The 12,591-nt window shown below is 40.2% G+C and overlaps 2 protein-coding genes across 2 annotated transcripts in view; both read right to left on the bottom strand.

Annotated features, from left to right (window-relative positions):
- Positions 1–12,591, bottom strand: part of LOC117948493 (myosin heavy chain, fast skeletal muscle-like) — an 84,764-nt gene that overhangs the window by 46,672 nt on the left and 25,501 nt on the right. The window contains exons 2-15 of the mRNA XM_034878134.1: positions 7,201–7,422; positions 6,982–7,125; positions 6,729–6,885; positions 6,608–6,635; positions 6,423–6,519; positions 6,226–6,318; positions 6,073–6,136; positions 5,893–5,991; positions 5,703–5,806; positions 5,467–5,605; positions 5,236–5,354; positions 3,337–3,486; positions 3,062–3,232; positions 2,634–2,937 (exon numbers count right to left, since the gene is read on the bottom strand). Coding sequence (XP_034734025.1) covers positions 2,634–2,937; positions 3,062–3,232; positions 3,337–3,486; positions 5,236–5,354; positions 5,467–5,605; positions 5,703–5,806; positions 5,893–5,991; positions 6,073–6,136; positions 6,226–6,318; positions 6,423–6,519; positions 6,608–6,635; positions 6,729–6,885; positions 6,982–7,125; positions 7,201–7,407 — 1,876 coding nt within the window. The 5' untranslated portion in view covers positions 7,408–7,422. The remainder of the gene's footprint in view (positions 1–2,633; positions 2,938–3,061; positions 3,233–3,336; positions 3,487–5,235; positions 5,355–5,466; positions 5,606–5,702; positions 5,807–5,892; positions 5,992–6,072; positions 6,137–6,225; positions 6,319–6,422; positions 6,520–6,607; positions 6,636–6,728; positions 6,886–6,981; positions 7,126–7,200; positions 7,423–12,591) is intronic.
- LOC117948494 (myosin heavy chain, fast skeletal muscle-like) overlaps positions 1–12,591 on the bottom strand; it is a 58,031-nt gene that overhangs the window by 20,243 nt on the left and 25,197 nt on the right. The gene's annotated exons all lie outside the window — the stretch shown is intronic.

Here is a 12,591-nt window from a genome sequence, read left to right on the forward strand (position 1 = left end):
GTCTATCTGTAAAGTGTCTTGAGATAACTCTTGTTATGAATTGATACTATAAATAAAATTGAATTGAATTGAATGTCACCTGGAGCTCCTTGATCTTCTTCTGAAGCTGAGCACCGAGTGACTGCTCATCTTCAACCTTGCTAAGGAGCTGACTGATTTCAAAGTCCTTCCTGTGAGATAAAATACAGAGTTATTGCAGTTGACTACATTTCTTTTTAAAGAGAGCGTGGTGTACAAATTCAAACACAGTTACTTTTTTATCTTCTCATCAGACTGCTGCTTCTCATTCTCAAGATCCATGATGGATTCCTGGGCCAGTTTCAGATCACCCTCAAGCTTTCTCTTGGCTCTCTCAAGGTCCATACGGAGCTTCTTCTCTTGCTCTAGAGAACCCTCAAGCTGTGAAATGAGAGGAGTGTTTACTTATCATTATACACATATATGTATATATTCAAGTAGAATAATGTTTTGCCAATCCAAGAGACTTTGTAAACTTACATCATCCACTTGCTGCTCAAGCTTGGTCTTGGCCTTGGTCAGAGTGTTGACTTTGTCTTCCTCTGCCTGCAGGTCATCAAGAGTCTGCTGATGAGCCTCCTGAAGGGCTTTCTTTTCCTTGGTCAGCTTAGCAATGCTCTCATCCTGAGAGGCCATCTCCTCAGTCAGGTTCTTCACCTAAGTGTGTGTTCAACTTTGGCCAGGGTAAGCTCCAGGTCATCAATATCCTTCTTGAGCTCAGAGCATTCATCCTCCAGCTTTCTCTTCTTGGCAGTGAGCTCAGCATTGATTTCCTCTTCATCCTCCAGTCTCTCAGTTGTCTCTTTGAGTTTGGCCTCCATCTGAATCTTACTCTTGATCAGTCCCTCACATCTCTCTTCAGCATCATTCAGATTTTCTGATTCCTAGTTATTTTGTTTTTATAAAAACAGATGTTAGAACTTCAACTTTGAAAAACAGGAAAAGCACAACTGTCTGATGATGTGTACTTACAGATGCTACTTGCAGCTGCAGGTCATTCTTCTCCTGCATAAGGGACACCATCTTCTCCTCCAGTTCCTTCTTCTTGGCCAGGGCAGCAGCCAAGTCAGTCTTCATTTTATCATAATTCTCCTTCATACTTGCCAGCTCCTTCTCAGTTTCAGCAGTCTTCAGCAGAGGCTTGATCTTGTAGTACACCTTCATCCATGGCCAGTGTTTGACATTCATGAATGAGCGGATATTGTACTGGATGGTATATATGGCTTCCCTACAGAAAAGAAATAGCTGTTGTTAACATCATTGTTGGTGATTTTTAATACCAGGATTCAGAATGAGCTGTTTTCAACATGCCTCCTCTCTGTCATCTTCACAAACTCCTTTCTCATGACATAGCCACGGGCCAAAGCCTGAGTCATGGTGACAAGAGATGATAGTTTCTCATCTCTCATCTCCTCCAGGACACCCAGCAGACCGGCCTTGAAGAACACCTGATCAAACACAACATTAAAATGAACTTAACAGAACAAAAACATTTTCACCTACCCCGCATGGTTCAGGGCTTTTAAGGTGAAGGTGTTTTATTAATGGTTGCATGCAGGTTGCTCTGGCTCTATCTTAAAAATAATCACTTATTCCTTGGCACCAAACTCTACAATCACTTTAGTAGTTAAGACGTATTTTGCTTTACTATTAACATATATAGTACATATATAATTAACTGTAAAACAATCAAACACACTGGACTGAACAACCTAACCTTTGGTCATTATTCTATAGTAAAAAAAGAGAGCAAGGTGTTTACTTTTGTGTGTCCGAATTTGTACTCATCATGTGGAACATCAATTGACCCAAGCAGCTTCTCTGAAGCCTTCTTGTTGTCAATGAACTGGCCCTCAGGGATGACACTGGCATTCAGCACCTTGTACCTTTTTTATGAGAGTTAATGGTCAATGTGATTCCTTCCTTCAAATAAGCTGTTTCACAATTATATTAAAATATCCATTAATACCTCTGCTTGAAGTCAGCATAGATGATTCTGCTGGGGAAACCTTTTCTGCAGATTCTGATACCCTCCAGCACACCGTTACACCTGAGCTGGTGGATGACCAGGAAGTTCTCCATCAGACCTGTACAAAATATATTTCTTACTTACTTCTTTGGCTAAATAGACTTTAGCTGAATAAGCAAACAATTAAAAAAAACATATCAACAAAACAAAACCACTCCTCAATGAATCTCTTGACATTATATTCTCTATGTACCTGGAGTCTTTGACTCATTGGGAATCAGGCAGCGTACAAAGTGAGGATGGGTGCTCCTCAAGTTAGTCATCAGCTTGCCCAAGTTCTCCTGCAGATCCAAAATGGGGAGTCTTATGACATGTACCAATTGTGAGATTGAACATAAACAGAGAAATATATACATATATACTGTATATAACATAAGTTTGCAACATTACCCTAAACTGTGAAGACACAGTCTGCATAGAACCGCCCTTCTTCTTGCCTCCCTTCTTGGTAGTATCTGTTGATATTTTTAATTAGACATGTTTTGTCATGGTGACAAATAAATGTACATTAACACCTGCTACAGTTACTTAGAAATATACAGTATAGCCTAACACATGTTTTAGCTTACTATAGTTACTATCATACCCTCAACAACAGCAGGAAAGCAGATAGCCAGCAGTTTCACTGGGGATTTCTGGTACAGCTGACAGACGGAGTCATTCAGTGGATCCTTGTTCTTGTCCAGCCAGCCAGTGATATTGTAGTCCACGGTACCGGCGTAGTGCACCAGGGAGAAGTGGGCCTCAATCTTGCCTTTCTTGGGGGGCTTAGGCTTCTCAAATGCTTTGTTTTTGCCAAGATGCTGGTCATACAGCTTGTTCTTGAAGGATGTGTCTGTGGCCTTGGGGAACATGCACTCCTCTTCAAGGATGGAGAAGATGCCCATGGGCTTAAAAAAAAGTTCAGAGAAATACAGTGTAAGTAAAAGTGTCAAGTGTCATGTATATTAGGTGTCATTAGGTGATAAAATCAAAAAAGAACAATTTGATATTATCCCCAAATAAAGTGTTTACCTTTTCAATGAGCTCAATGCAGGCAGCCAAGTCCATGCCAAAGTCAATGAAATCCCAGATAATACCCTCCTTCTTGTACTCCTCTTGCTCCAGGACAAACATGGTGTGGTTAAAAAACTGTTGCAGTTTCTCATTGGTGAAGTTGATGCACAGCTGCTCCAAGGTGTTGAACTGTGAGGGGACAATCATCAGTGTCATTTCATTTCTTGCAGGGCATTAAGAATGATTCTGTCAAGAAAAGTATCAGCTTCTCAAATTTTGGAAATGAAGCTTACGTCAAAGATTTCAAAACCAGCAATATCCAGGACACCAATGTAGAACTGTCTTGCTTGTTTAGTGTCCAACATCTGGTTAATACGAATGACCATCCACAAGAACATCCTCTCATAGATTGCCTTGGCCAGGGCAGGCACTGAGTTCATCACCTAAATATAAACAAGGATGTAACAGGATTGATGTGAGTCAAACATTTTGTAAAATCATTGGTGTTGATTATTTGTATTTCTTCTAATTTCTCTAAATAAGGCAGGAATCTGTGTGAGGTTGAACATGGTGACCCAAATGTGTTAAAGATGTCACACGAAGGTAAATGGACTCAGCATTAAACTAACAGGAAACTCAATAAAATCTCGTACAAAACTAATTATTTTGCCGACAATAGATGTCAAACAAAAGCCTTTATTGTATAGATTTCTGTGAACTGTAAATTCTCCACGCAGAAGGTAGAACATAATGTTACTTTGGAGCCTGACCTGGTAAAGCCTCTCTTCCTAAATCTGGAAAAAAAAGAAGACTGCCCATCTTGGTGCCCAGACAAACAGTATTTTCCTTACTTGTCACCCCTTGTCTAACTTTAAATGTTGGTGCAGGCATTGTCAGAACTAGGCCTAGCCAAAATGTAATGATGAATAATTTTGTAAGGAAAATCTAAATCTGCAGTTTAAATGGACTGTATTTATATAGCGCTTTTCTACTGCTTAAAGCACTTTTACATATTACTGGTATGCAGCTAGATTTGTTTCTTTATTACAAGCAAGAAAATAAATGATCTGAGAGATAAAGTTATCACACTGATAGCAAAAGGCAGTTTAAAGCTCTCTGTCTCCCGCTGGAGCTCCGATCAGGTCAAGGTTGGCAGCAAAGCTTTCTAGCAATGTTTCGATGATGGCCGAGCCCCACTGATAGCGGTCCTTTTGCGGCTGCAGGACCTGAAGCTCACCGCCAGTGTTTCAGTTTGACTGTTAAAAAGTGTTTAGATAATTAAAAGGTATTTATTTAGAAATGGACTGGCAGCTAGTTATTTATATATGATGGTGACAATGGTGCATTGATTCAGATGGACTCCCAAGACAAGACGGTGCTCGCCCAACTGGCCAATAGGAACGTGGCCCCGCCCATGACACTATTTTCACATTGAGAGAAAAATATTGAGACAAGAGCAAAAAATTGAATCGAGAGCAAAGATTTTGGTTTTGAGAGCAAGAAGAAAAACCCTTTGAGAGAAAAACCTTTTTTTTGTGAGAGAAATTTTTTTTCTCACTGATGGCAAAAAAGATATATTTGAGAGTTTAAAAAAGTATTTTGAGAGATTTTTTTTGCTATTGGTATGAAAACGTTTTCTCTCAAATCTTTTTTTTCTCTCTTTCTGTCGCATGTCATAAAGAAACAAATCTAGCTCCATAACAGGAACCATTTACACACATTCATACACTGTGGCTGAGGCTGCCATACAAGGTGACACCTGCTTATCAGACAAAAATTCACACACCCATGGCTTAGCATCAGGAGCAATTAGGTGTCCAGTGTCTTGCCAAAGGACACTTCAACATGGGACCGCAGGGCCAGGGATAAAACCACCCAGCTTCCCATTGGTAGATGACCGCTACACCACCTGAGCCACAGCTGCCACAATGTTACCAGTAAAATTTCTCTGTCAGGAAAATGTAGCAGTACAATGTTTTCTAATGAAGTAGAAATACACAGTAATTCACAACTACAGTTGAGGTGCATACTGTATTTTTAAAGTGCTTTGTAAGTTATTTCTGGGTACAATGATTTAAAATTGTAACATATATATATTTTTCATACCTTAACATCATTACAAATCTATAGCCGTTTTTTTTTTTTAGTAAAACTAACATAACTAATCTGCTTAAATACTTATTGATGTTTACCTGAGGTACAGTCTGTCCCTTGGTGACATACTCATTTCCGACCTTCACTCTGGGATAGCACAGAGCCTTGAGCATGTCAGCAGAGTTCAGACCCAGCAAGTAAGCAACCTTGTCAGCCTCTGAAAATAGTTCAGAGATTTCCATCATGATGTAAACAGACACCAGCGTGATTAAGAACTTCCCTACTGTTGTTTCCAAGCTATTCACTCTGAGCTGACATTTCATACTCACCCTCTGTGCCATCAGGCTCAGCCTGCTCCTCACGCTGCTTCTGCTTGAACTTCATGTTACCATGGTGAAGTACAGCACCAGTCATCCTGTAGATAGCCATTTTCTCTTCATTGGTGAAGCCCAGGATATCAATAGCGTTCTGGGTTCAAAGAGGTCAACACAACACATATTAACTTAAGAAGAATGCACTTGCGTTAAATGGAAAAAGGTACATTTTCAAAGTGAATATCACTCACATCAGTCGCTTCCAGCTCAACTTTGTCATCAATGCTGGCCACAGTGATCTGACCCATGCTACACATGGGGAAATCGTAGGGGTTGGTGGTAATGAGTGCCAAATCTGGAGATAAAAAAAAGGGAGTAAATGTCAGAACGTTTGTTTCATATGAAAACAGGTTAAACAATGCATCCTCTCAATCTGCTTACCAAGTATATTAGGGATGTGGCCGGTCATCATCTGGAAGAAGATGTGGTAGCCTCTCTCATCAGAAAGCTGGTAAGTCACTCTAGACTTCTCTAGCAGATCTACAAATATTGATCAAAATTTACAGTCTGGTCAGTTCTCAATTCCAGTCGTTTGTATGTACTATGAGTTTTATCACTTACATGTCTCAATATCAGCACTAGCCAGTTTTCCAGTTGCGCCGAAATGGATTCTGATGAATTTACCCTGTTTGGAACAAAGGATGTTTAATGTCCCTTCACATTGGCAATCTGTAACAAGACCTCTTTCATGTGTAGAAATTGTTCCATACTTACAAAACGAGAAGAGTTGTCATTCCTAATAGTTTTGGCGTTACCATAGGCCTCCAGCAGGGGATTGGCTGCAATAATCTGATCCTCCAGTGACCCCTATAATCCAGGTTAAGATTTATAGTCTGAAAATGACTATTTTTCTCCCTTTAAAAATATTCTATAGCAGAAGAACCCTGAATTGTAATCATACAGTAACATACCTTTGCGTCATCCTTCTTTGGTCCACCAACTGCAATTGTTGCAAAGTACTGGATGACACGCTTGGTGTTCACAGTCTTTCCAGCACCGGATTCTCCACTAGGTATTGACACAGACTTTTAAGAATTTGTTCAAGATTTTAGAGTATGTTAAACAAAGTCAAACAACGTAAATGTAACAAACTTACGTGATCAAGACAGACTGGTTCTCCCTATCTGTTATAAAAAAAAAATATATATTAACTATGTTTTACTGCAACAAAAAAGTCATGTACTGATATATTCCACATTGTTATGATCATAACTTACCAGTTTGCATGAACTGAAAAGCGTTGTCAGAGACAGAGAAGATGTGGGGTGGAGCCTCCATACGCTTCTTGCCTCTATAGGCACTTACACATTCAGCATCATACACTGGGAGCCACTTGTAGGGGTTCACAGTGGCACAGAACAACCCAGAGTAGGTCTGAAAGTAATCATAAAGATTCAACAGTTAACTCTCTTTCCTATAAGTACAGCTATTTGGCATAGTTCTCTTGTGTCATTAGGCAGATTGTCTCACGTAGATCATCCATGCTGCATAACGCTCTTTGAGGTTATACAGTACAGAGGCTTCATTGAGATGGGTCATCATGGCCATGTCCTCAATCTTGTCATACTTGGGAGGGTTCATTGGATAGACGTCAGCTTCTTTCACGACCCTCTCCTAGAACAGGACATTTGTCACAATGAGAACTGATCATATTGAGTTGCTGGTTGAGTCTGACTTTTTAATACTAACCTCCTTAGAATCCAGGGTTTCCACCGTGACTTTGTCACCATCTTTCTTGATGATTTTTGCTTTCAAGTACAGCTCCTTTACATCGGCAATGTAGCAGGCACTCTTGGCATCAAATGGTGCAGTTTGAGCCTCAATTCTCTCCCTCTCTGGCTTACGAAGGTAAATGGCAGCTTTGCCATAAGTGGCCATCTCTGCGTCCGTACTCATGGTGGCAGCTGATGTCTGTTAGATAATTACAAAGGAACGTCCATCTTAAGTCAATGTTTTAAGTACATGTACTTCATTATATTACATAATTAAACAGCATTTAAAATGTAGCTAATTAGGAAATGTATCCACACTGGAACCATGTCTGGGTAACGTCATAGGTAGGCTTTAACTTCAAAAGTGAATAGAGTTTTCTGACTTAATGATGAAGAAAGAGTTTGCCGATGTATTTAACAAGTAAAGAAAAGTTAAACATTTGAAGTTTCCTTACCTGATTTCTTTGTCAACAGTATTCACCAAACTTTTTTAAAAGGTCCGGTCCGGTAGGTGTAAAAACAAGATGCACTCAAGAAATGTTTCAAATGATCTCAAGCTGACGAAAACATAGCCGCAACCAAAATAATGAACTCCCAGGTCTTCTGTGTCACAAACTGTGTCCACAAGTAGCCTTTATATTTAATCAGGTTTTGATGACACCATAAAAGTTAAATGTGGTTAGGATACCAAATGTGGTAACGCAGATAGGCAGATATTTGTTGTAATTAGATATCATCTGATGCTTCAGGTTTCTGTTGATATTGCAAAGTCCTAACGTTTGCCTACTTGACTGATTCTATTTGAGTTTATAGTAGCCTCTAGACCTCTTCATTAAATAGTTTTAAAGTTTTAAAAAATAGGACTGTCAAGCAATTTCCAAAAAATAAATATGACAAAATGAATGCTTTGTGATTAGTTAATCTATATTAAACTCATACATCAAAATGTATCATCAGAAGCATTCCAAGAGCATTGAGAAGCATAGTTGATGAGTAAATTAATGAATTGACATTATTTGGTGTGGACCAAATTCAGTCTTCATTGTGTTTTGCTGTCATTTAATGCTGTGTAGACACACACACACAGACACACACACACACACACACACACACACACACACACACACACACACACACACACACAAAGTTACTGCTCCCACTACTGTGGTTGAATTTCAAACTTGCTGTGTAAATTGAGACTGGTCACATTCTGGCCAATGACCTACATAACAACAATAAATCAAAACTTATTCCAGGCAGATTAATAGTTTAAGTCTATGTCTGCATTAATGACGAGGACATAGCAGCTGCCTGATAAGACTGACTCCTCTGTTTCAGAATCCGTTTTTTTGGGTGGATCAACCATTGCCAAATCATTCTGACAGACTGCTACTCGGTACTGTGTGACCGAAAACAAGGTTATTAGGGCTGAATCCAGTGCTCTTTTGGACGACCTACCAGGCTGAAAACCTTATTCACGGAAGACCTTCCTCCAAACCCCCCTTATCTCTGCAACAGTGGGTTTGATGACAAGGCTCCAATGCTCCCTAACACACTGTTATGATCAAACCAACACATCCAGGCTTTGGTGCTGGAACACTAGAATCAGACAGGGACACTGGAACCAGACAGGGCAGGAGGTTTAAATTTACTTTTAGAACTCATCCACAGACAGTGATCTTCCAGTGGCCAGTGCCGTGACAATAATGACACACTCTGCAACAGTCATCTTTGATTCATAAAGCATAAAAACATGAGAGGGACCAGCTGTTGAAAACTGTAACACGGGCCACCAAAGGTGTTGGAGGGTGGGTGCTGATGGTAATGCAGCACACCCTAGTGGCCAAAAGGGAGTGCTGTGCACCTCTTGTGTTAACAAGTGCAGCAGTGTAAATTTATTTTATCTTTCAGCAGATGAGGTGTCAGAAAAGTATGTAAAAATGTCAAAATTTAGAATTAGCATTCACATCTAGGTGAAATATTTAGATTTAACTATTTAAAATATCTCTAAGTTAACAAATATTGTTGTAAATGTGCAAAAAAGTGACCCTCAAAAATTCCTACCAGTGTTTTAAACATTGTGTGAAGCTAAAGGGGACAAAATGTTGCTGTTATTTTCAGCGTGAGCCGCTTTACAAACGGCACCCCATAGCGAGTAGAACATAGTGCTACTGATAGATCAAGACGTCTGGTTGTGGATACAATGCTGGACGAATGGGACATTCTGTGCCTGCAAAAAACATTTGGCAAAACTAAATGTTGACTGGGCCATAGTACCAACTCTGGTTCGGACTGGTCGAACCAGAGTAAAGAGGCGTTTGCTGGATACTCTTTGCAAACAGAAAGACTTTAAAATAATATTGCTCTGCCTCATGAGGCCCTAATGTGCTCAAATATTAATTGTAAAGATATGCAACATGTTGAAAAACTTTGTGCAATGTATGATGTTATTGTGAAATGTCTCCATGCTTCCAGTGAACCTTTTTCTAAAAATAATTGTAAGGTACTTAACATCAGACCTGGGTGTAATGAGTTTGTGGTTGAGCAGTATGCTGAGGAAAGAGAGGCCTTTAGACTCTGGTCAGAGGCAGGTAGGCCTAGACATGGGGTATTGCTAGATAAGAAAAAACGGACAAATGTTGTCATGTGTCTTAGATGTTTTGTGTTTTGAGGGACTTAACTTTGGATGCACCATTGTTAGGATTTAGCTAAATGAAAAGTAGTGGCAATATCCACATGTACTTTCATTTAGAACGCAGCTTTTTTGATGATGGGTGATCTTTCATTTTTAGTTTGGAGTTGTGGCGGACTAAATTCTTCCCATAAACAAGCCAGCACTCTAGGCTTACTAAAAAAGAGAAATGTTGACTTTGCATTGTTATAGGAGACTCATTTTCTGCAGGTGGACGTTGGCCGTTTAGCCAATAGATTTTATCACACAATTGCATCCTCATCAACAAGCTCAAAAACAAAAGAAGTGGCCATTGTTGTCAAACAGAATGTCCCACTTATACTGTCGTCCTCTTGGCCAGATGATACAGGCAGGATTGTGATCTCCACAACAGAATTTGGTGCCAGAAAAATTGCATTTGTGTCAGCTTACGCATTCTTTTATTGTTGGTGCAGATTTCAATGGTGTGTGGGACCAAAATGTTAATGGGTCAAACGTAAAGGCCACTAGGGGACAGGATAAGGCTACAAATGCTCTGAAGTCATGGGCCAGCAGCTTGGGGCTTAAAGATATTTGGCGTAGAGTTAATCAAACCTCTAACTAGACATAAATCCTTTTCCTGGATAGATTTTCTTTTTGCAAAACCTTGAAGCTGAGTTCATCAGATTAGACTCACTGTTACAAACAAATCTTTCTGACCAGATAGCTTTAGAAGGATCATTAGTCAAGAAGGAAATAAACAACATTCTGAAACAGAAATCTGAACTTCTCATCCATAGAGCAAGACAGCGCAATTACTTTCAGGGTGCTAAACCTAGTCACCTTCTCGATATGACCTTAAAATCCAGTGACAGTGACAAATTAATTTCTTTTGGGGAATTAGGACTGCAGTACAGAATATGCAAAAAGGAAAATCACCAGGCTTTGATGGGATTCCCCCTGAATTTTGTGCAACTTTTTGGGATCAGTTGGGCCCTTTCCTCCTTGACATGATTAACCTCTCTATTGAAAAGGGTGAATTCTTAAGGGATGTTAACACAGCCTTAATTTCCTTACTCCTGAAAAAGGATAAGGATCCTACAGAGTGTTCTAGCTATCGGCTTCTGGGTCTGCTTAACACTGACATAAACATCTTTCCAAAGCTCCTTGCCTGTCATTTGGAGTCCAGTATTTCAAAATTAGTGAACCCTGACCAGACAGGATTCATAAAAACGAGACTAGCAGCGGATAATGTTAGATCCCTTCTTCACATTGCTGATGCGGCGGAGGACAGTAAGACCCCCTGAGTCCCTAAAGGCAATGCTGTAGGCTTTTCTTTTGTTGACGTGTGTGATTGGTCCCTTGTCTCATGTCTGTCTGTCTGTGTGTGTGTGTCTGTGTGTTTGTGTCTGTTTCTCCATGTGTTTTTTTAGTCTCCCTCCCTCCTGTTTTTTTTTTTTTTTTGTGGCCCTGGGCAGCGTTACTATGTCCCAGTGTGTTTTGTAACTGTTTGTGAATGTCATGTTTACATTTTATTCTGAATATAAAAATTAAAATTTGATCACAAAAAGAAAGCCAACCAACATCTGCACCTGCTAAGGAGACTGAAAAAGGCCCATCTGAACCCAACAATTCTCACCACCTTCCACGGGGAAATACTGAGACTGTGTTAACAAGCAACATCTCCCTCTGGCATGAGAGCAGTAGCGCGTGTGAGCCTGAGGAGGGTGGTAAGGTCAGCTGAGAGAATCATTGGGGTAATGCTGCCACCTACTGATAACCTGGCCAAATAAACTGACCTTTAAAGGGCAAAAAAATCATCAAGGACTCTACACACCCCTGCCACAGTTTATTCTCTCTTCTGTCCACAGGCAGGCGGTATTGCAGCCTAAGTAATGGGTCTGTGCAGTTCCAAAATAGTTTTTTCCTGATTGCAATCAGACTGCTGAACAGCACCACACTGTGAACTGAGACAAAAAGGAATATATCAGTATGTGTGCATATGATGTATATGTATAGGTATGTGTGGGATCTGCATATAAACATGTGTATCTCTACATTTCTCATATTATTAAAATGCTGCTGCCTTTTTTATTTATCGTATTTTAACATTATTTATGACTGCATTTTTTAGCTGCTGATCGGTTTCTAGGTTTGTTTTTTATAGTGGTCCGATGCAACATAATTTCCTTCTACATTGCACTTCCCAATGTGTTTTTGGAATGACAATAAAAATAATCTTGAATCTTGAATCTGGTAAGCTCAACAGTATTAGCAATTATTGACCTATTGTATTAGCCAGTATCTTGTCTAAAGCACTTGAGAGAATACTGTTAACAAAGCTAGCGTACTTCTCACAATCAGTTTTGGTTCTTAAGAAAGCATGGAACTCCATCCATCCATCCATCTTCATCTGCTTATTCATCTTATTGGGTAGCGGGCGCAGCAGTTCCTGCAGGTTACCCCAAACTTCCCTTTCCAGAGCCACATTAACCAGCTAAGACTGAGGGATCCTAAGGCGTTACCAGGCCAGGTTGGAGATATAATCCCTCCACCTAGTCCTGGGTCTTCCCCGAGGCCTCCTCCCAGCTGGAGGTGCCTGGAACACCTCCCTAGGGAGGCACCCAGGAAGCATCCTCACCATGCCAGAGCCATCTAAACTGGCTCCTTTTGACACAAAGGAGCAGCGGCTCTACTCCGAGCTCCTCACGGATGGCT

Source organism: Etheostoma cragini, chromosome 8 (genome assembly GCF_013103735.1).
Source record: "Etheostoma cragini isolate CJK2018 chromosome 8, CSU_Ecrag_1.0, whole genome shotgun sequence".
In the NCBI taxonomy this organism is placed as follows: Eukaryota; Metazoa; Chordata; class Actinopteri; order Perciformes; family Percidae; genus Etheostoma; species Etheostoma cragini.